Source organism: Tachyglossus aculeatus, chromosome 24 (assembly GCF_015852505.1).
Source record: "Tachyglossus aculeatus isolate mTacAcu1 chromosome 24, mTacAcu1.pri, whole genome shotgun sequence".
NCBI classification, from domain to species: domain Eukaryota; kingdom Metazoa; phylum Chordata; class Mammalia; order Monotremata; family Tachyglossidae; genus Tachyglossus; species Tachyglossus aculeatus.
Window position 1 is genome coordinate 6,367,701 of NC_052089.1, and position 24,376 is coordinate 6,392,076.

The window sequence follows — 24,376 nt, forward strand, 5'->3', positions numbered from 1 at the left end:
TTGGGAAGCCCTGTTCTCCCAGCGTGCCAAAAACGCCGCTGAGAGATGGACGCGGCGTTCATATAGGTCCAGCCATCACAACCGCGAAGGAGGCCGGACACTCCTAGACCTCTCTGCCAAGCCGCGCAATGATCGAAAGCCGGATACCCGGCTGGCCGCTTGTCCGGAAATTAGTGATTCAGATTAATGTTTGTCTTTCCCTAGATCGGAAGCTCGTTGAGGGCAGGGAACGTCAGTCACTCAATCTTATCTCTTAAGCTCTTGCTGTGTGCAGGGCACTGTACTAAGTGCTTGGGAGAGTAGGTTGCCCGCCACCTAAAGCTCAACATGTCGAAGACCGAACTCCTTGTCTTCCCTCCCAAACCTGCCCTCTCCCTGACTTTCCCATCTCTGTTGACGGCACTACCATCCTTCCCGTCTCACAAGCCCGCAACCTTGGTGTCATCCTCGACTCCGCTCTCTCATTCACCCCTCACATCCAAACTGTCACCAAAACCTGCCGGTCTCAGCTCCGCAACATTGCCAAGATCCGCCCTTTCCTCTCCATCCCAACCGCTACCCTGCTCATTCAAGCTCTCATCCTATCCTGTCTGGACTACTGCAGCAGCCTTCTCTCTGATCTCCCACCCTCGTGTCTCTCTGCACTTCAATCCATACTTCATGCCGCTGCCCGGATTATCTTTGTCCAGAAACGCTCTGGGCATATTACTCCCCTCCTCAAAAATCTCCAGTGGCTACCAATCAATCTGCACATCAGGCAGGAACTCCTCACCCTCGGCTTCAAGGCTGTCCATCACCTCGCCCCCTCCTACCTCACCTCCCTTCTCTCCTTCTCCAGCCCAGCCCGCACCCTCCGCTCCTCCGCCGCTGACCTCCTCACCGTACCTCGTTCTCGCCTGTCCCACCGTCGACCCCCGGCCCACGTCATCCCCCGGGCCTGGAATGCCCTACCACTGCCCATCCGCCAAGCTAGCTCTCTTCCTCCCTTCAAGGCCCTACTAAGAGCTCACCTCCTCCAGGAGGCCTTCCCAGACTGAGCCCCTTCCTTCCTCTCCCCCTCGTCCCCCTCTCCATCCCCCCATCTTACCCCCTTCCCTTCCCCACAGCACCTGTATATATGTATATATGTTTGTACATATTTATTACTCTATTTATTTATTTTACTTGTACATATCTATTCTATTTATTTTATTTTGTTAGTATGTTTGGTTTTGTTCTCTGTCTCCCCCTTTTAGACTGTGAGCCCACTGCTGGGTAGGGACTGTCTCTATATGTTGCCAATTTGTACTTCCCAAGCGCTTAGTACAGTGCTCTGCACATAGTAAGCGCTCAATAAATACGATTGATGATGATGATGATGATGATATAACAGGCATATTCCCTGCCCACAATGAGCTTACAGTCTAGAGGTCAAGCTTACCAACTCGGACTGCACTCTCCCAATTGCTCAGTACAGTGCTTTGCACATAATAATAATAATAATAATAATAATGATGGTATTTGTTAAGCGCTTACTATATGCCAAGCACTGTTCTAAGCACTGGGGAGGTTACAAGGTGATCAGGTTGTCCCAGGGGGGCTCACAGTTTTAATCCCCATTTTACAGATGAGGTAACTGAGACACAGAGAAGTGAAGTGACTTGCCCAAAGTCACACAGCTGACAGTTGGAGGAGCCGGGATTTGAACCCATGACCTCTGACTCCAAAGCCCGGGCTCTTTCCACTGAGCAACACTGCTGCACATAGTAAGCACTCAATAAATACCAGTGACTGATATGCAGAATCCTCTGTCTCATCAGTCTCCCAACAGTCAAACCACCCATCTCCATCTGATTCTACGAGGCTTCTCGATTGAGCGATTCATTCATTCATTCATTCAATCGTATTTTTGAGCGCTTACTGTGTGCAGAGCACTGTACTAAGCACTTGGGAAGTACAAGTTGGCAACATATAGAGACGTTCCCTACCCAACAGTGGGCTCACAATCTAGAGATTTTACTTCTCTGAATCCAACTTGAGAAGGTTCCTGCCTGTGAGGTTCTGGGTAGATTCTTTTTTTTTTCCCACAGTGTGATTTAAGCACTTACTATGTGCCAGGCACTGTCCTGTGCTTGGGAGTCAGAGGTCATGGGCTCTAATCCCAGCTCCGCCACTTGTCAGCTGCGTGCCTTTGGGCAAGTCACTTCACTTCTCTGTGCCTCAGTTCCCTCATCTGTCGAATGGGGATGAAGACTGTGAGCCTCATGTGGGACAACCTGATCACCTTGTATCCCCCCCAGTGCTTAGAACGGTGCTTTGCACAGTGAGCACTTAACAAATACCATTATTATTAGTACTAAGAACTGGGGTAGATACAAGCTAATCAAGTTTGACACAGTCCACGTCCCACACTGGGCTCACAGTCTTCATCCCTATTCTACGGATGAGGTAACTGAGGCACAGAGGAGTTAGGTGACTTGCCCCGGGCCACACAGCAGACAATTGGCGGAAGCAGAATTAGAACTCAGGTCCTTCTGACTCTGAGGCCTATCCTCTATCCACTAGGTCACGCTGCTTCTCTGTGGAAAATCTTCAGCTAGGAAAAGGGTTTTCCGGGTGTCTGGTGGGACATAACTTTTGCCTTCCTTTAACTTGGAGCAAGTCTAGAGCGTTGTGCTAATTCTTTCCAGCAGTTCGGGATGATCTTCAAGCCATCCTGAAGACGTGCTACGGTCATCGGCTTCGCGCTGCCTCCGAGACTTTTGGCCTGTTGAGCGGGAAGCGGCCTGAGGGAGGGGAAGCAGAGTCCGGTACGAGTTTCCAGGCCCCTCGTGAATGTCCCTCTAGTGCGGATCAATAAGACCGGGCCACCCACCCCACTCTGCTTGTGATGGGGAAAGGGCCAGGCAGGGTACCTTAAATCCTGAAAACCGATGGTACTTTAAGGACGAAGCCCTAGCAGCTTGGTGAACGTCTTAGAGCAGCCAATTTTCTTCATGACTGCCAAGTTCCAAGTCATCTGACTGTCCCCCGAAATGCCCACAGACGTCTCCTCTAGCTGACGGGCCAAGATTACGTCTACTGGGCCAGGTGCACGGTCTGAAGCCCCAGAAGGATCCCGTCAGGATTTTCCCAATCACATGCCCAGAAAGGACTACGGTCAGGATTTTCCAACGGTGACAAACGGGACCCTCAGTTCTCCTCCGATGGAGAGGGCTGCGGTCTGGAAAAACCTCACGGGGAGTCCTCCCCGCAGCCGACTCTGTACGCATGGGGATAAGCAGTCTCTGCCAGAATGAGGCTTTCCACGGCTCACCATGCTCAGAAAAGCGCCTCCTCATCCCTTCACTGCCCTCTCACCACTGAAGACGCGTGTTGTGGCAGAACCGGGTGGACCGATTAAGGTCGGCCTTTGGGGTTTTCTTCTTTCTTCTCAGTGAGTGTGCTGGTCCCTTGGAAAGCCTGTGACATCTCTCCCGATGTAGAGTAAAACCCTGCGTTGAGGCCGGGGCCGCTCATTCCCTCCCTGCTTGTGGAGCCCAGCTGTTAGGCCATTTAAAGTGGGATCTTGGCCATCTCTCCTGCTGCTTATTGCAGGCCTGACTTCCTCAAAAAATTTGAGCAAGGGTCATACCTTCCCCTTTGCAAAGCAGTAGGGTGCGAGGTGGTAGAAAGTGACACTAGAAACACTGCTGCCAGGACAGCTAAGGAATTTGTTTCTGGCTTGGGAGGAAGATGTTAGTGAAAAAGAGCACATCCATTTGCAGAACTCGGTCTCTGAAGCTTCTTGTATATTTAATCTACCGGAACACAGTGAGACTCTGGAAACAGGAGAAGAGGAACTAATCCACAACCAGCGGGACCTAGGGGAAAGGGCACGGGCCTGGGAATCACAGGGCCAGGGTTCTAATCCTGGCTCTGCCACTTGTCTGCTGGGTTAAGTCACTTTTCTGTGCATCAGTCATCTCATCTGTAAAATGGGGATTAAGATTGTGAGCCCCATATTGGGCAGGGACTGTGTCCAAACTGATTATCTGGTATCTCCCCCAGCACTTAATACAGTACCTGGCTCAAAGTAAAAGCTTTGTAGGTACCAGTGAAACAAAAAATCCGGCTGAACACTAGCCTGTGACACTTTTACAAAGTGAGAGAGGATAATCTCTAACTCTCCTTCAATAACAAAATGCAGGCAAATGTATATAACTATTTGCTTAATGCATTCCGAATGCTTCCCCTAAGGCAAACTAGAGAAAATAAAAGTTGATATGTTCCTCAAGCCTACTGCTCCCCGGAGAGTCAATTAACTACGGCGCTTTCGATACTTGAATCTGACCGATTGAAAATTAGGAGAAAATGAGGTTTGCCCTCATCAGTACATACGATTTTTGCTACAGACGTGCTGCATGGCCCATACTGCCCAGAGCTGAACCCCTGGAGTTGAGAAACAGCCAAGTAGTGGGAAAAATGGGTTGAAGGACCTAAGGGTTAAAGAGAAAGGGTGGTAAGACATACCGGAGAGACGCAGTCGCCCTAGGACCGTGAATTCGGAAAACATACAGGGGGATTGGTCAGGATCTTAAAAGTAACAGCTGGAATTGCCTGACAATCTCAATGGTGGCTTAAAATTTGACATGCCCAAAAGAGCCCTCCCCTCTCTTGCCCTATCACACCTCCGGACTTCCTCTCCCCTGGTCTGCCTTGAAATCTTTGGTTTTTTCTTCCTGCAAAGTCCCCTTCAATCCTGCTTCTTCTTAGATGGGAAGTAGTGTGTTCTACTGGAAAGTCTGGGCCTTGGAATCAGAGGATCTGGGTTTTAATCCCGGCTCCGCCACTTGTCTGCTGTGTGACCTTGGTCAAGTCAACTGACTTCTCCGTACTTCAGTTACCTCACTGCAATATGGGGATTAAGACTGGGAGCCCCATGTGGGTCACGTACAGTACCTGGCACATCGTAAGCGCTTAGCAAATACCATTCTTTTAAAAAATAAGATAGGAATGCTGATCCTCAGCTCAGCAGTCTCCCCCCGGCTCTGAGGAGCCCAACTAGAACCCTAAGGGCTTCTGGGAAAGTCATTCACGCCCGAGCGAGTAATGCGCTCAGTGTGGGTAGGGTTGCGAGGAGAAAAAGGAGAACGCAATCATGGATTTTTATGATCTGGTTCTAAATCGCCGGTGGCTTTTCACTTTTCCCCCTAAAATCTTAAATTGCTCCTCGGGGATTTTCACCATCAGTGGCCAGCCTCCTGGGAAATCCCTGGGAAGAAACTTTAAAGGAGACGAAGATCTGTGGATGTCCCCATTTCCCACGTGTCACGATCCCCACCCATAAAGAATGTAGGGAAAACCCACCCCTTTGGGAGAGGCAAGTTTAGGAAAACAGTCTGGGGGACCACATTTGCTCCCTGGTTATGACACAGCACGTCCTCATTCTGTAAATGGACCGTATCTCCTTTTGGTCTCCTGACCCACAGCGGAGATTCTGCCTCCCGGACAATCCCTTGCAAAACAAAATACAAAATGTAGAAGGGCCTGAGGGCTTCTGGGCTCGGGAAGCAGATCCTTGGAGCAAATTGTCCAGAGTCGAACAATTTAAAAGAATCTGCGGCCTGGGTGTCGTACTCTTCTCTGCCCGATCAAGGGTTGGGTGAGGGGAAAATTCCAGGGTCGGCAAATGCGGGGCATCTGGAGCCGTGGCTCCAGAGGCACGAAGGAAAGAAGCCGACTAAAAATGGCGGTGGCTTCTGGGGGCCTCCTGGAGGAAGAAAGCACCTAGTCCTTCACTGATTCATTCGATCGTATTTATTGAGCACTTACTGTGTGAAAAGCACTGTACTAAGCACTTGGGGGAGTACCATACAACAAAAGACTGGCATATTCCCAGCCCAAAATAAGTCCTGGGCAAAAATCCCAAGGGGACAAAGAACTACCAGTCTATACGCTTGGGTCAACGGGCTAGTAATTCCCCAGGTGTGACTATCCAGTTATTACGGGAAGCAGCGTGGCTCGGTGGAAAGAGCACAGGCTTTGGAGTCAGAGGTCATTGGTTCGAATCCCGGCTCTGCCACTTGTCAGCTGTGTGACTTTGGGCAAGTCCCTTCATTTCTCTGGGCCTCAGTTACATCTGTAAAATGGGGATTAGCCCCACGTGGGACAACCTGATCACCTTGTAAACTCCCCAGCGCTTAGAACAGTGCTTTGCACATAGTAAGCGCTTAATAAATGCTGTTATTATTATTATTATTATTATTATTACCTGTAGGCTACCATCTCACATTCCGGAGCCGGCCATTTCAAGATAGCTGAATGCTGCAAGACAAGTAACGAGGACATTTAGGATGGCCTTGACCTTGTCAAACAATCAATATTTTCCGAACAGTGCCCGGAGGAAGGGGACGTCAGCGTACCAGATCATCCAGAAGAGAGTTTCTCTGTGCGCAACTCAGGGTCCAGGCTTGTTCGCCTCTGGATATCAAGTGGGCGATGATCCCAGCTGCAAAGTAACTGACTTCCACCTCCACGCTGTGCAGTAACTTGCTGATATGATCTATGAAGTCCTTCCACATTAGCTCAGAATGCAATTCTTTGACTTCGGCTATATTGTTCTGCGAGAATCAAATCGATCAGTGGTGTTTACTGCTGGCGGGTGGGGAACGTATCTACGTCGTGCTGCGCATAGCAAACATTCATTTGTGTGTTCAATCGGATTTATTGGGCGCTTACTGCGTGAGGAGCACTGTACTAAGCGGTTGGGAGTGGACAATCCAACAGAGTTGGTGAACAAGAAGGAGAGAATTAAGGAAATGTTTCCCAAGACAAGCATCTCAGCCAGCATCAGCCAAAATAAAATCCCCATGCTCAGACCGGTTTTGCTTTCACAGGCCTTAATTACCCCGGAAGCTACTGTCTCCGTCCCCACAGCACTTATGTGCGTACCTTTACATTACATGTTATAAATTATTATTTATATTAAAGCCTCGTTATGGGCTGGGAACGTGTTGCTGATTCTGTTGTCCTCTCCCAAGCGCTTAGTATGGTGCTCTGCACGTAGTAAGCGCAACCAAAAACCATAAGCATTTTCCACTTCTATGTTGCCAAGTCAGTCCCTCTGGAGTGGTAACCTTCCTGGTGAGGCTGGGAGTGTAATAAATATGAATAATCTCAGACGGTTCTCCCCGTTCAGCTTGACAATGCTGAGACAAACATACTCATTAGGAAGTTTGGACCCTTGCATTTGTGCCAGTATAAATTTGTCTCGGAAGAACTCACTCTCCTTAAAATCAGAACTGCATGTTTAGTCAGAGAACCCTTTAATCAATCCATCCACGGCACATACTGAGCGCTTACTGTGAACTAAGCCCAGGGGAAAGGACAAAGTAATAAGTTAACACGATCCCTGCCCGCAAACTGGAATAGTTTTCCGTCTGGAGGAGAGCCAGGAGGTTTCTCTCAAACACACACTACAAAGAAAAGGTGAGAAATGGGACTGGGATTTCCATCACTCTGATCCACTTACCAGGAGGCCAAGGACTTTCTGCTGAATCGATGATTCGGTCGGGAAAGACTAGTAAGAGCAAAGACAAAGACCTGTAATTCCCTGAAGAGGAAGATCTCAAAGAGTAAAAAAGTCTGGTTCGTACGGCAGAATGTGCATCCTCACCTCCAGGACTCTCATGAAGAGCTCTAACCCCTGGTTTTCAATAAAGTGCCGGCACGTGGTTGGGGATTCATCCGTGAGGTTCCAAAGGGCGCTCAGAGTGAACTTCAGGGTCGTGTCCACTGAGTTTTGGTTGGTTTTCTGCTTCACGATCTGCAAAAGTTGCTGAGACGAAGAGAGGGAAAAGTTCTCACTACACGGTCGCTGCTAGCAAAGCCCATGAACAACTCAATTACTCCACTTACAGTATTGCACGTTGTGCAGAGCACTGTGATAAGGACTTGGCGACGTTCAATGGAATCAGCAGGCCCAATCCTGGCCCTCAACAAGCTTACAATCTACTCTGGGCAAAACACTTTGCTAAGCACTTGGGTGAGAACGATAGAATTAGCAGATCCAATCCCTGCCTTCCATGATCTTACAATCTAAGAGCACTGTGCTAAGGACTGTGGAAGAAAGTAGACACAATCCCCACCCTCAAGGAGCTGGCCCATCCTACAAGTATAAGGAACTTGGACATTCTTGGATGTTGTTGAACACTTTCTTTAATCTGATTTCCTGCCCTTTCTCTACATCAATCGACATTTATCAAGCAATTATTGCGTGCAGAGCACTGTACTACATGCTTGGGATTGTACAATCCAACAGAGTTGACAGACATCTTCCCTGCTCACAATGAGCTTACAGTCGAAAGGGGGAGACGGACGTTAATATAAATAAATGCAAAAATTACAATCAAAGAGATCACTACTTGTCCAGTTCTTCTGGTATAAACCATCACTCAGGACGGGCTACTTGTAAGATTGGGTTGGGCCAGGGAAAGGCCCCTTTGTGATGGATTTCAGAATTCCTGGCCTGATTCTCAATCCAATACAAAGACCATTGGCGGGGAAGGTAATAGAAACCGAAATGATCGTCCCTATTATTGAGGGAGGGAGTCGCTTCCAAAGGAAAAGCCAAGAAACTCGGTGAAACAGCTGAACTGAGTGGCATTCTGGAACGGAGAATGAGCGTGTGAGAAACCAAAAGAGAAGCACTGAGACACATTCCCTGTCCACAAGGAGCTGGTTACGTTCTAACGGCGGAGAAGGCCTGTGCTCTTTCAATGAGGCCATGCTGCTTCTTTCCTTATGTGTTCCCAGCCCTTACTCCTAGACTGTGAGCCCCTTGAGGGCCAGGGTTTGTGTATTCATTTCACCCTGTAATTTTTCCCAGTGCTTTGCACACAGTAGGTGCTTCATCCACACCCCTACTACTAACTAGTATTTGCTAAGCACTTCCCCCACCGCTGCTAGAGGATGGAGGTTGGCACTTCAATTCCGTAGATCTTCGAGTTTGCCGCGCTCCGCTGCCGTCCACTGTGGCTGTCTGGGTGACATTTTCTACTTCCTTTTCATCGTTGTTTCTACAGATGCATCTTTGCCGGACAATTCCACTGTGGTGCTTAGTTGTGTGTGCCCAAAGACACGCCCTGGATGCAGGCGGGATTTCTGGGCGCTGACAAAGTAACGAGCCACGGAAGTCAGCCAGGCAGCTCGACAAGATGACAGAGTCGGAGGGGTTCCACGCTGAAACACCCAACATTCCCTCCATCAACGGATCCCGAAGACCTAGGATCGTGGGCAGGGAATGTGTATTGTATTGCACTCTCCCAAATGCTTAGTTCAGTGCTTTGCAAACAGTAAGCACTCAATATATACGGCTGAATCTCACATTCATTCAACGGATGACAGGATCTCACAGATGCCACCAACGTAACCACCTTTGAGAAGAACTATGAAGGAAAAGGCGGCATCTCCCAGCTCCCCGTTGCTGGCAAGATCTGAGCCAGAGTCCTGGAGTGGCCAGAGAGGAATATCGTTGGCCGCATACTCCCAGTGGTCTCAGGCCCAGCGTGGCGCAGTAGCCGGGGTCTCCTCAGTCTCTAATGGCACCAGGCTCTAAGGACGGTATTCCCCGGGCCGACGAAAGCATTCAACACTACTGATGGATCTGGGATCGGGAGACTCCTCACTTAATTTGGCGGCCCCGAAAAGTCCGTCAAGAAGTCGAGGTTTCAGGTTCGAGTTGGGGCGCCCGGCCTGACCCATTCTCCATCGTCAAAGTGGAACTGCAGAGCGGGCTGGTCACATTCAAGTCATTCACAGGGTTACAACAGGCTGCTGCAAAGTTTTTGGTCTCCTCCAGAAATCTTTCGACTCAACGAGTTACAAGCTTCATCATCCCAAGGCCTAGGGACGGTCATTCAGGGATCCGTCCCGCAGTCCCTCATCCATGAAGGACAACCGGGGAAGGCTTTGCAGAATCCGCCCTGGGCTCAGAAATGACATTAGGTCCGAATAAACCCAGGTCTCCCACCCTGATGCAGTTTAGGAAGACGTCTTTATGAAGCAGGCTGGCCCTCCAGAATTCACCTTTCTCCCATGTCACCGGACCTTCCAGAGGTCCATTTGGCTTCTTCCATTCCTGGGGGCCGATGCTAGACAGAACGCTTTCCCCACGGGGCCCCAAAATCCCCGACCGTTCCGTCGGGACCCTCCCTGGGGGCAGGCGGTCGGCTGGCCCCCATTTACATGGCAAGAAGTGGACTCACCCTGACGATGAAGAGCTCGGCCCCAAGTTGTGCAGTTTGTTCAGTTGAGAGCTGCAAGAGAAACGGGACAACGTGAGTCCACGGGCGGCAAATATCCCCGGGGACTCTCCCCGCCCGCCGCCCCGTGAGCCGGATACCTTGGCGGCCAAGATGGAGATGATAGCCACCGCCATTCTCTGCATGTTCTGGTCTTCGTGGTTGCACAGCCACTGCATAACAAGCTTGGCAGCTTCAAACCTGAGAACACAGAAGGGTTTGCAAGGGCCAGCTCCAAAATTCCACCCCAGCCCCTGGATTCCTGGCTTCACCTCCTCTGGAGGACGATGCCAGAGGCAGGAAGGGTCATTTCTCTTCCATTTGGAAAGGTGTGCATGGAAAAGGGAAGCCAAGCTATCGGACAGGATCCAGACTAATGCAGTGGCTGGCTTTATCCAGGTCTTGTCCCCAGCATGACTTTTTGGGAAGGGCAGAGGGATGCTAACTCTCGTGGGTCTCCAAATTCGAGTAAACAACACAGCAGTCTTCTGCCATGTGTGGACATCATCTTCCCTGAATCCCAAAAGATGGGAAGGAGGTGTGGCCTAGAGGACAGAGCATGCACCTGGGAATCAGAAGGACCTGGGTTCTAATCCCGGCTCCGCTACTCGTCCGCTGTGTGACCTCAGGCAAGTCACTTAACTTCTCTGTGTCTCAGTTCCTCATCTGTAAAATGAGGATTAAGATTGTGAGCCCTCTGTGGGACAGGGACTCTGTCCAACCTGATAAGTTTGTATCTCCCCAAGTGCTTAGGAAAGTGCCTGGCAGAGAGAGAGACAGCAAGAAAGAGAGAGAGAGAGGAGAATTTATTCTACCCTGCCTTCTTAGAGCATTGCATTAGACCTGGGCACTCCTCAAATCCTTCAGAGGGGAATATCTTCCCCTCCCCATCAGTAGGGCACCTGATGATATCTCATTACCCTGGTTCTACCCTTGCCCCCTCACTCCAGGGCAGGGAGGACATGCCAGCCCAGGCAGTGGGCTATGATAAGACTCAAACTTCCTCTGCCCGTGCTGTTTGTTTGTTTTATGCCACTTGTTAAGTGCTTATTCTTTGTCAAACACAGTTCTAAGTGCTGGAGTACGTACACGTTAGTTAGGTCACAGTCTTGTGGCTCACTGTCTTAAGTACGAAAGAGAACAGGTATCGAATCCCCATTTTACAGTTGAAGAAACTGAGGCACAGAGAAGTTAAGCGACTCGCCCAAGGTCACACAGCAAGCAATTCGCAGAGCCAGGACTAGAACCCAGGTCCTCTGACTCGCGGGCTCGTTCTCCTTCCACTATGCCACGCTGCTTCTCGGGGCTGGAGGGGAGAGGCTGAATCTCGCATCCGGTGCGGGGGGAGTGGTATTCCAGCTTCGGATGGCTCTGAAAAGAGTCTCATTCCCTGCGAAGTCCAGAGTCCCCACAGCACTTTGCTAGAATTTGGCCCCAAAACGGTCACTTGCCTGTTAAATGGGACGTCCTGAAGGATCCTGTCACTGCAGAGCGAAAGAAGGCAGTTTTTCTGTAGCTGAAGAGCAAGGGAAATAATCAGACCCAAAAAACGCCCCTTCAAAAACACACAAAAAGCACTGCAAAACTCAGACATGGGCCTGCTCTAGACCAGTCCAACCCAGCTGCACCTTGTCCCGCAGAAATCTCTCCCCACTCTTCATCCTTCTCACCCCCAAATCAGTTGATCCTTACAAACCTAGTTCTCCGGCACCGACACCGGTTGGCTATATCACTTGAGTTTACCCGCGGAGATGGATGCCTGCCCTGAATCCCCCAGCAAACTTCTTGAGAGGCAAGCGAGATCTTCTTTGACTTCTCCTCTGAGACCCCCACAGCACCTAGTAGATTCCCCTGCACCTAACGGACACTCAGTTAGAGCAGCTGTCATGGACCGCTGGCCTAGGCCTTGGCCCGAACGACAGCCGGCGTGGACAGGATGGGAAACACGAGGGAAAATTACGAAGAAGACTTTCTAGTACTAGCTACACACAAGGCCTGTTGGGGAGTTGAAGAGTGTAAGTTCCACTGTGGGCCCGGAACGTGTCTAGCCACTCTGTCGTAGTTTACTCTCCCAAGGGCTTAGTTCAGTGCTCCGTGCTCCAAAAACACTAAATGAATAGCATGGATTGACCGTGGTATAGCACCAAGAACCTTTCCGGAAAAGACCCCTTTCCTCAGCTTTCTTAGACCGTGAGCCCACTCTTCCAGACTGTGAGCCCACTGTTGGGTAGGGACCGTCTCTACATGTTGCCAACTTGCACTTCCCAAGCACTTAGTACAGTGCTCTGCACACAGTAAGTGCTCAATAAATACGATTGAATGAATGAATGACTCAGAGACCCTCAAGGAGCAGGGTCTGAGACTAATTCCCATTTCCAACGGTGTAATCCCTCTGAGCTCAGCGCCCGACACACAGTTAAGCGCTTAAACAGTGCCGTCACATCTACTCTCTACATCTCACATCTGAGAAGCAGCATGGCTCAGTGGAAAGAGCCCCGGTCAGGGGTTCAAATCCCGGCTCCGTCACCTGTCAACTGTGTGACTTTGGGTGAGTCAACTTCTCTGGGCCTCAGTTACCTCATCTGGAAAATGGGAATTAAAACTGTGAGCGCCCCGTGGGACAACCTGATGACCTTGTAACCTTTCCAGTGCTTAGAACAGTGATTTGCACATAGTAGGCGCTTAACAAATACCATTATTATTATTATTATTACTCCTTTTCAATCAGAGAGGGTGACGTGAAACTCACGCCCACCGGAACGGTCCCATCTCAAGCACAGAAACAAACACTTCAGTACACTTTCCGTTCGCCGGGCATATGACAGAGAACCGCCTTGCTTTTTACCTGCTGGTGATTAGGAAAGTGTTCCATCGCTTTGAGGAGTAGATGGGTGACGTCAGCCAGCAGACGCACAGGCATTCCCACTGCCAGTTCCTGCTTGGTTAAGTTAAAAACACAGGCGCTTGCCGCTAACTGCACTGGCAGATTCATTGGATGGTTCCTCATTCCAATCACCACGAGCTGAAACAAAGCAAGTCCCCATAACACCTCTTAGAGGGCCAACAAATCACCGCTTTGGGCTCTGCCACTTAACTGTTGAGTGACCTTGGGCGAGCGACTTCGCTTCTCTGGGCCTCGGTTTCCTCATCCATAAAGTGCGGATTCAAGGCCTCTTCTCCCTCCCACTTAGAATGTGAGTCCCACTGAGGGACAGGGACTGTGTCCAACCCGATTAACCGCGGTGCTTGGTCCAAAGTAGGCGCCCAACAAATTCCACGGTGATTACTGTTAGACCTCTCATTTGTCCCCAGCACAATCCCAACACATTAGAACAAGAAGGTTTAATGCCTTCGCTCTCCCAGATGAATAACTGCCCGGCACCTCAGATTCTTTGCGTCCTAATGACAGGCCCGGGCTCAAATTCAGATCGTACTTCTGAAGGAAATGAAAGAACAGAATCTTCCCACTCACGACGCTGCGGAATTGTTGCGATATCTCCACCTTCTATGCTCGCTGTGGCCAGAGATCATGTCTCTGTTGTACTGGACTTTCTCAAGAGCTTAGTACAGAGCTCTGCAATTTGTCAAACAATGGTATTTATTGAGTACTGTGTGCCCAGCACTGTACTAAGTGCTTGGGAGATGTGGCTCAGTGGAAAGAGCCCGGGCTTTGGAGGCCAAGGTCATGGGTTCAAATCCTGGCTCCGCCAACTGTCAGCTGTGTGACTTTGGGCAAGTCACTTCACTGCTCTGGGCCTCAGTGACCTCATCTGTAAAATGGGGATGAAGACTGTGAGCCCCACGTGGGACAACCTGATCACCTTGTAACCCACCCAGCTCTTAGCACCCATGTGCTTTGCACATGGTAAGTGATTAACAAATGCCATCATTATTATTATTATTCAATAGAATAGAGTTGGTAGGCATGTTCTCTGCCTGTAAGGAGCTTGTAGTCTAGAAGAGGAGCTTACTAACATCATCATTATCATCATTAATGTTATTTATTGAGTGCTTACTATAGAAGAGCACTTTGTAACCTCCCCAGTACTTAGAACAGTGCTTTGCACACAGTAAGCGCTTAATAAATGCCATCATTATTATTATTAAGAGCACTGTACTAAGTACAATTCTACAGAGTTGGCAGACACGTTCCCTGCCCAGAACAAATTTCTAGGCCAGAGGGACACTAGACTCCATGTTTACTACACACAGTAAGCTCCCCATAAATACCACTGATTGATTGATTAGTATCGGAATGGCCCAATTGGTGGTTTTACTCCTTCCTGGGTTCCCCATCCAGCCTCCCTTCGGAAACGCAGGATGTGACCTTGGCCAATGGGTGAGATTCTAGGATCTCAGGAATTAAACTGCTCCCGAGGAAAAAGTGCATGTCTAGGGGTAAGGGGGTTTACTGAAAATATCCCTCTCCTTTGAGAATCAGAGGACTGGGTTCTAATCCTGGATCCACCTTTTGTCTGGCATGTGACGTCGGGCATGTCATTCATTCATTCATTCAATCGTATTTATTGAGCGCTTACTGTGTGCAGAGCACCGTACTAAGCGCTTGGGAAGTACAAGTTGGCAACATATAGAGAAGGTCCCTACCCAACAGCGGGCTCACAGTCTAGAAGTCATTTTAACTTCTCCGCCCTTCACTTTCTTCCATAGCTGTTCTCTTTTCCCATCAGACTGCGAGTCCCGAGTGGGACAGAGACTGCATCCGAATTATCCTGTGTCTCCCCTCTGTGCTTAACACGTAGAATTTCCTTAACAAATGCCACAGTCATTGCTATTATTAACGATACTATTCGTGGCAACTCGACTACCTATTGTTCATCGACAGGAATGACAGGATGGTTCTTTGGCTTCTGTTCTGCAGTCGTTAAAACAAGAAGGCGGATCCAGGGATCTCTTCACCAGGGAGCTCAATGAAGAATAATAATAATAATGATCATGAAGATGATATTTCTGAAGGGCTTACTGTGTGGGAAGCCCAATATTAGGCCCTGGGGTAGATTCTGATTGGACCTAATCCCCATCCCACACAGTCTTGCTGCTCCTTCTCGATCTCTTTTGCAGACCCCTCCCCTGCCTCCCACCCTCTAACTGCGGGAGTCACTCAAGACTCAGTTCTGAGTCCTCTTCTAGGCTTATGAAAGGCACATCTCCTCCACGAGGCCTTCCCTGATTATTATTATTATTATTATTATGGCATTTATTAAGCGCTTACTCTGTGCAAAACACTGATTAAGTCCTCAGTTCCTCTTCACCCCCCTTGCATTTGGTCTTGCACCTCTATTCCACCCCACAGAACTTATGTACGTAGCCGTGATTTCTTTATTTATATTGACGGCTGCCTCCCCTTCAGGACTGCAAGCTCGTTGGGCGTAGAGAATGTGTCTACCGACTCTGTACTTCGTACACAGGAAGTAATCAATAAATATGGTTGGTTGGCTGATACTTTGGGCAAGCCACTTCACTTCTCTGGGCCTCAGTTACCTCATCTGTAAAATGGGGATTAATAATAATAACAATAATAATGATGGCATTTATTAAGCGCTTACTATGTTCAAAGCACTGTTCATTCATTCATTCAATTGCATTTATTGAGCCCTTACTGTGTGCAGAGCACTGTACTAAGTGCTTGGGAATTACAAGTTGGCAACATATAGAGACGGTCAATCAATCAATCGTATTTATTGAGCGCTTACTGTGTGCAGGCCACTGTACTAAGCGCTTGGGAAGTACAAGTTGGCGACATATAGAGACGGTCCCTATCCAACACTGTTCTAAGCACTGGGGATGTTACAAGGTGATCGGGTTGACCCACGGGGGGCTCGCAGTTTTAATCCCCGTTTTCCAGATGAGGGAACTGAGGCCCAGAGAAGTGAAGTGACTTGCCCACAGTCACACAGCTGATAGTTGGCGGAGCTGGGATTTGAACCCATGACCTCTGACTCCAAAGCCCAGGCGCTTTCCACTGAGCCACGCTGCTTCTCTAAGACTGTGAGCCCCACGTGGGACAACCTGATCACCTTGTATCCCCCCCAGCACTTAGAACAGTGCTTTGCACATAGTAAGCACTTAACAAATACCATCATTATTATTATTGTTACTTCCATCTACACCCACTCCCTTGGAGAACTCAATAGCACCTACGGTTTCAACTCCACGGAGGTGATTCCCAAATCCACCTCTCTAGCCTCAACCTCGCTCCTTTTCCACATTTCCTGCCTTTGGGATATCACGACCTGAATGTCCTGCGCACATCTCGAATTCAGTGTCCTAAACAGGACTCTTCCCAAACCCTGTCCTCCACCTCAGCCCCCACCCCCAAACCACAATCCTCCATCTCACAAGCCCATCACCTTGGTATTAGCTTTGACTCATAGAAGCAGCGTGGCTCAGTGGAAAGAGCCCGGGCTTTGGAGTCAGAGGTCATGGGTTCAAATCCCGGCTACGCCAATTGCCAGCTGTGTGACTTTGGGCAAGTCACACAATGTTCCCTCATCTGGAAAATGAGGATTAAGACTGTGAGCCCGCCCTGTGGGACAACCTGATCACTCTGTATCCCTCCAGTGCTTAGAACAGTGCTTTGCACATAGTAAGTGCTTAATAAATGCTATCATTATTATTATTATTATCTTTCTCACTCAACCCACATGTTCAATCTGTCACCAAATCCTGTCAGTTCTATCTTCACAACCACTGAAATCCGCCTTCTTCTCTCCATCCGAATTGCTACTCCGCTGATCCAATCACTTATCCTAACCCACCTTCGCTTCCGCCTCGGCCTCCTCACTGACCTCCCTGCCTCCTGTCTCTCCCTTCTTCAGGCCATACTTCACTCCGTTACCTTGACCCTTTTTCTACAAAAACAATTAGCCCACGTCTCTCCATTCAAGAACCTCCATGGTAGCCCAGCCACCTCTGCATCAGACAGATTCCTTACCATTGGCCTTGAAGCTCTCTGGGCCTCGGTTACCTCACCTGTAAAACGGGGATTAAGACTGTGAGCCCCACGTGGGACGGGGACTGTGTCCAACCTGATTAGCTTGTCTCTACCCCAGTGCTTAGTACAGTGCCTGGCTTTAAAAATACCGTGAAAATGGGTTTAAGGGAGTTTGTGGGGACGGCTATTTAATCCCCATTTTAAAGATGAGGAAACGTAGGTCCGGAGACGTGACTTGCCCAGGGTCACGGAGCAGATAAGTTGCGGAGACAGGATCAGAACTCTGGTCTCCCGGTTCCCAGGCCTGGACTCTTTCCTCTAGGCCGGGCACTCGGACCCATCTTGCAACCCCCCCTGCGGATCAACGGCCCCTTCCACTGCCCGTCACGCCCCAACCGGAGGGGGTCCCCGGGGACACCGTACCTTTAAGATTTCCGGCTTCGTTCTCTCCATGACGTGGGTCAGGCTGAAAAGGTGAAAGAGCGCTTCGCGGACAAAGAACGCCCGTTCGCTGTACCGCCTCAACGCTTCCGAAAGCTGAGTCTCATTGGCTTCGCCAGACACCTGTCGGGACCGGTGGTCAACATTTTTTTCTTTTTTAAAAACAAAACACTTCTACATTTCCAGGTACATTCCTGTCCCTGACATTGGCTTTTCGGAGTTTGGCAATACACACATTCCAATATCTGGGCCAGAGGGAACTTCGGAAAATGACCCAGCTCAGTCCTAACCTTCCACATCCCTTGATTCTCTGTCCCCGAGGGCTTCAACCCCCTGTTCTCCCTCCCCTATGAACGGGACGAGCCCCGTATGGGACAGGGCTGTGTCTGGCCTCGCCACCCTTTATCTCTCCCAACGCTTAGCGCAGAGTAAGTGCGTAACTACCACCGTCGTGCCAATGACTTCTCGCGTTCCGCCGAACTAGGCGGAGGCTGAGTGAAGAAGGCAGCCTTCTACCTCAGAGAGGAGTTTCAAAGGGCTTGAGGACTGATTCTTCTTCCTCCCACAGAGTCCCACCAAAGCGACCCCACCTAAACGAGTCCCAAGCCCCGCCTATCTCCAAAGTCTTCATGACCTCAAGGGTGTCGGCAGTCTTCAGACACAGAGCCGGAAAGTTACCTTTCAAGTTTGATTTCGGCCAACCCCCGGGTCTTAAATCTGCCGTTTTTTGGAAGATCACTACGCGTTTCATACAGGGTTAAGTATACAACAGGCACTCAGTAAATGTGAGTCATAAAAATAAACGGTTTCATTCTGCCTTCCCACCAATCATCTATCTTCAAGCCCCCTAGTCCTGTCCACAGTAAATGGACAGGACAAGTGAGAAGCAATTGTGGTCTAGCGGGTAGAGCACGGCCCTGGGTGTCAGAAGGACCTGGGTTTTAATCCTCACAGAAGACTGTCTAGCACATAGTAAGTGTTTAGCAAATAACATAAAAGAGGGTGATTCTCACAGGCTTTCTTGCCAGGTCAGTGGGGAGTGGTGAAGGGTGAGAAGCAGTGTGGCTCAGTGGAAAGAGCCCGGGCTTTGGAGTCAGAGGTCACGGGTTCAAATCCTGGCTCTGCCAACTGTCAGCTGGGTGACTTTGGGCAAGTCACTTCACTTCTCTGTGCCTCAGTTACCTCATATGTAAAATGGGGATTAAGGCTACGAGCTCCCCGTGGGACAACCCGATCACCTTGTAACCTCCCCAGTGCTTAGAACAGTGCTTTGCACATAGTAAGCGCTTAATAAATGCCATTATTATTATTATTATGACTGCCTTGCCTTTCTACCCTGTGCACCCTATGAAGCGCGCGGGGGGGGGGGGGGGGGGGTGCTCTCCTTAAAAGACTATAACCCCGAGGTGGGGAGGGAGGCTAGGTAAGGCCCAGTCGCCACCGACCATCTTTAATTCCCTGTTTGGAGGATCAGAATTATTTTCCAACTTTGGAGACGCTTTCAATCTCTCTCAATTTGGGGTGAACTGGAGGTACGATCGGCACACACTCGCGGTTTCCACATCTCCTACCCTGCCCAGCCACCAACGGGAGGCTCCAGAACCCCAAACCATGCCGTTACTGATGAGAGACTCTTTCAGTCGTAACCCCAGTACTGTTAGAAATAGAGTACCAGGGGCCTGTCTGCCCAGGTGGCAGGGACAAAGAGGGCGATGACAGTGTCCCACCCATCGCCGACCCCTTGTAGGCAAAGGCCAAATCATGAGGGCCAAGTCACAAGAAACAGGATGGGTTAACGGGACGAGTATGGGCCTCGGAATCATGGAACCTGGCTTCTAATCCTATATCTTGCCTAGTAGGTGACCCTTAGATGAGCCATTTGACTTCTCCGTGCCTTGGTTTCCTTAGCGGTAAAATGGGGATTCATTATCTGTTCACCTTCCTCCTTAGGCATGGGGAGGGGGGGGACTGTGGCCAACCTAATTAGCTTAAATCTACCCCAAGGCTTGGCAGAGGGTTTGGCAGATAATAAGCGTTTAACATATACCACAAATACCGTTTGGGACCCCACAACTTCTGGGGCTGCATTCTGAGCCTCACTCACTCCGGCGCCTGCCAAGAACCGAGGATCTTGGAGCAGAACTCCGAGGAGTGCTACCTGTCTCCGAGCACGGCTGACGAGCCCTGAAACCTAATATTTCTCAGCTCATAACTCTTTGAAACCTGCCGGCTCTGATCCTCTAAGTCTCAAGGTCCGCTCGGTCATTGTTGCCTTGCCTAAAACCCCCCTACTAGTTTTCTACCCCCTCATGGAAGGGTTTCTGACTGGATCTGGCTTGCTAAGGGGTGACAGCAGCCCAAAGGTCAGAGTCCAGGGCCTGACCAAAGACCAGATATACTGATTTTGCGTCTCATTTCCTGTCACAGAAGAAGATGAACTGATCAGACAGCATTTGTTCTCTGAAAAGGCTAGATCGGCTTGCCTTGCGGTCATCTAGGGGTTGGCAACTTCTCTATTTAGTGACGCACTGTCCTTCAGATATACATTATGACGTGCAAGGTTACAGTCTTCCTTTTCGTAAATGATATGGAGTCTAAGTTTGATCATTTCCCGCATCCACATCCGCAGAGCGGGGAGATGAAAGGGGAGAACGGCCCCCGTTTTCTGGGAGATTCTCCGGGGCAAGCCACTTCCTTCTCAGGAAACCCATGAGGCCAGAGAACACTGTGGGGAAAATCTCAGAAAAGACAACGAAGAAACAAGCCACTGAGAGCTGGGGTCTTTCCCGTCCCCTCTGCTCACCGCCCCCCGATGTAGGGAGCGCCAGCCATGCCAGGAAACGTGTCAGAGAGCTATGCCAGGATGAACAGAGAAGCAGCACGGCTTAGTGGAAAGAGCCCGGGCTTTGGAGTCAGAGTTCATGGGTTCAAATCCCGGCTCCGCCAACTGTCAGCTGGGTGACTTTGGGCAAGTCACTTCACTTCTCTGTGCCTCAGTTCCCTCATCTGTAAAATGGGGGTGAAGACTGTGAGCCCCCTGTGGGACAACCTGATCACCTTGTAACCTCCCCAGTGCTTAGAACAGTGCTTTGCACATAGTAAGCGCTTAATAAATACTATCATTATTATTAGTCAATTCAGCACGGGCCTGGGAATCAGAAAATACCTAGGTTCTAATCCTGGCTCCACCGTTTGTCGGCTGTACGACTTTGGGCAAGTCATTTCACTTCTCTGTGCCTCAGTTATCTCATCTGTAAAATGGGGATTAAGACTGCGAGCTCCACGTGGGACAAGGACTGTGTCCAACCTGATAACCCTTATCTACCCCAATGCTTAAAACAGTGCCCGACACATTCATTCATTCAATCGTATTTATTGAGTGCTTACTGTGTGCAGAGCACTGTACTAAGCGCTTGGGAGGTACAAGTTGGCAACGCACAGAGATGGTCAAGCTTAACAAATACCATAAACAAACACAATATAAACGCATTCCCCTCTGCGAGGTGCCATCTGATGACACCCTTCCCTGCAATAATAATAATAATTAATAATAATAATTATGGTATTTGTTAAGCATTTACTATGTACCAGGCACTGGGGTGGATACAAGCAAATCAGGTTGGACACAGTCCCTGGCCCACTTGGGGTTCACAGTCTCAATCCCCATTTTACAGATAAGGTAACTGAGGCACAGAGAAGGCCATACAAGGTCACAGAACAGACAAATACCAATCTGACATTCCATATATCCATCACAGTGGGGGTTTTTTAAATGATATTTTTTAAGCGCTTACTGTGTGCCAGGCATTGTTCTAAGTGCTGGGGTGGATACGAGGTAATCAGGCTGGACAGAGTCCATGTCCCACATGGGGCTCGCAATAGTTGGTGTCCAATACAGCTGGCTGGCTATCCCAACAACCAAAGCATTGAGGAAATGCCTCCTTCCACATGGAGCAGTTGGACGCCTTGAATAAAGCTGACTAAACAGGCAGTTTATTGTACCTCTGGTCCTCCAGTAGCTTAAAATCTAGGTCGAACAACACTGACCCAGATTGGAGATATTTGGGTCATCCGAAAAATGCATATGCAGCTTACAGATTCAAATGTCGAGTCTCTACATTACATCCAAGTAAAAGTACAATTAGCAGTGGGAAGGGGAAACTGTTTCTTGCAGTTTTTCAGGGAGGGCTATGTGGAAGATGTTGAAATCACTCTATCTACATTCACTCCCTTGGTGAACTCATTCGCACCCATGGCTTCAACTATCATCTCTATGCTGATGACACTCAAATCTACATCTCTGCCCCGGCTCTCTCTCCCTCACTCCAGGCTCGTATCTCCTCCTGCCTTCAGGACATCTCCATCTGGATGTCTGCCCGCCATCTAAAACTCAACATGTCCAAGACTGAACTCCTTCTCTTCCCTCCCAAACCCTGCTCTCTCCCTGACTTTCCCATCACTGTCGACGGCACTACCATCCTTCCCGTCTCACAAGCCCGCAACCTCGGTGTCATCCTCGACTCCGCTCTCTCATTCACCCCTCACATCGGATCCGTCACCAATCCTGCCGGTCTCACCTCCGTGACATCGCCAAGATCCGCCCTTTCCTCTCCATCCAAACTGCTACCCTGCTCATTCAATCTCTCATCCTATCCCGACTGGATTACTGCATCAGCCTCCTCTCCGATCTCCCATTCTCCTGTCTCTCCCCACTTCAATCCTTACTTCACGCCGCTGCCCGGATCGTCTTTGTGCAGAAACGCTCTGGGCATGTTACTCCCCTCTTCAAAAATCTCCAGTGGCTACCAATCAACCTACGCATCAGGTAGGAACTCCTCACCCTGGGATTCAAGGCTGTCCATTCCCTCGTGCCCTCCTACCTCACCTCCCTTCTCTCCTTCTCCAGCCCAGCCCGCACCCTCCGCTCCTCTGCCGCTAATCTCCTCACCGTGCCTCATTTTCGCCTGTCCCGCCGTTGACCCCCGGCCCACATCATCCCCCTGGCCTGGAATGCCCTCCCTCCGCACATCCGCCAAGCTAGCTCTCTTCCTCCCTTCAAAGTCCTACTGAGAGCTCACCTCCTCCAGAAGGCCTTCCCAGACTGAGCCCCCTCCTTCCTTTCCCCCTACTCCCCCTCCACCTCCCCCCCGCCTTACCTCTTTCCCCTCCCCACAGCACCTGTATATATGTTTGTACATATTTATTACTCTATTTATTTTACTTGTACATATTTATTCGATTTATTTTATTTGGTTTATATGTTTTGTTTTGTTCTCTGTCTCCCCCTTCTAGATTGTGAGCCCGCTGTCGGGTAGGGACCGTCTCTATATGTTGCCAACTTGTACTTCCCAAGCGCTTAGTACAGTGCTCTGCACACAGTAAGTGCTCAATAAATACGATTGAATGAATGAAATGGGAGAGAGAGAGAGAGAAAGGGAAAGCATTGTAATAATAATAATGACATTTATTAAGCGCTTACTATGTGCAAAGCACTGTTCTAAGCGCTGGGGAGGTTACAAGGAGATCAGGTTGTCCCATGGGGGGTTCACGGGGGGCTCACTGTACCCTTTCAGCACTTGATATTCGCCCCATGGCACTTAGGTCCATACAGGTAATCTATTTTAATGTCTGTCCCCCACTCTAAGCAGACGTGGGCAGGGAGTATTGTACTCTCCCAAGCACTTAGTACAGTGTTCTGTGCTCAGTACATGTGACTGAATGATAGAGGGAGAGCAGGACAAGGGAGATTGACAGAGAAAGAGAGAGCTTGGTAAAGTGGGTTCAACAAAGATGGCAGGAGGCGCGGAGACGGGAATGGGCTGGTGAGAAAAGGGTGACTTCAATCATCCGACATGACAGAAAGGCTAGAGGCGACGGAGGTCTTGGAAAAGGGAAGAGAGAGACAGCCAGACACACGTCCTGTCTGGAAGTTGGTACACCTGTCTCCTCGCTGCGTTGAAGCCAACCAGTCCCAAACCACCTTGGCAGGGGGCTCACGAAAGAAATCCTATGACGGTGGTGAGTGAATCCGTGGAAGCAGAAAGAGGCCCAAAGAGGAAGGAAAGGCTCCTGGAAGACTGACCGCCCCAAGGCATTAGCCGACTGAAAGGTCTGTGGGGCCTCTACTCCTCAGTCTCATCCCTTTTCCATAGAAAAGCTTCCAGGAGGGCCACATCTCCCCTCGTCCCCCTTTTTGACCCAATTCCGGAAGAGATTCCAGATGCTTTTCATGGCTCTTGGCCCAAGTGGCTCCCATGGGAGCAGAATTTGGCCGGTCCTGAACTGTCGCTTCTCCACGGGCTCTTCAATAGTAATAATAATAATAATAATAATGGCATTTATTAAGCGCTTCCTATGTGCAAAGCGCTGTTCTAAGCGCTGGGGAGGTTACAAGGAGATCAGGTTGTCTCCCGGGGGGCTCCCAGTCTTCACCCCCATTTTACAGATGAGGGAACTGAGGCCCAGAGAATCAATCAAGCGTATTTATTGAGCGCTTACTGTGTGCAGAGCACTGTACTAAGCGCTTGGGAAGTACAAGTTGGCAGCATATAGAGACGGTCCCTACCCAACAGTGGGCTCACAGTCTAGAAGTGAAGTGACTTGCCCAAAGTCACAGCTGACAAGGGGCGGAGGTGGGATTTGAACCCATTACCTCTGACTCCAAAGCCCGGGCTCTTTCCACTAAGCCATGCTGCTTCTTTAAGTCTCTACAGTCCTGCCC

The 24,376-nt window shown here is 49.7% G+C and overlaps 1 protein-coding gene across 1 annotated transcript in view; it reads right to left on the bottom strand.

The window, feature by feature from the left end:
• Positions 1-24,376, bottom strand: part of ZYG11B (zyg-11 family member B, cell cycle regulator) — a 48,400-nt gene that overhangs the window by 1,550 nt on the left and 22,474 nt on the right. The window contains exons 3-12 of the mRNA XM_038766340.1: positions 17,638-17,778; positions 13,108-13,284; positions 11,714-11,778; positions 10,364-10,463; positions 10,227-10,277; positions 7,637-7,798; positions 7,493-7,540; positions 6,384-6,581; positions 6,233-6,285; positions 4,360-4,457 (exon numbers count right to left, since the gene is read on the bottom strand). Coding sequence (XP_038622268.1) covers positions 4,360-4,457; positions 6,233-6,285; positions 6,384-6,581; positions 7,493-7,540; positions 7,637-7,798; positions 10,227-10,277; positions 10,364-10,463; positions 11,714-11,778; positions 13,108-13,284; positions 17,638-17,778 — 1,093 coding nt within the window. The remainder of the gene's footprint in view (positions 1-4,359; positions 4,458-6,232; positions 6,286-6,383; positions 6,582-7,492; positions 7,541-7,636; positions 7,799-10,226; positions 10,278-10,363; positions 10,464-11,713; positions 11,779-13,107; positions 13,285-17,637; positions 17,779-24,376) is intronic.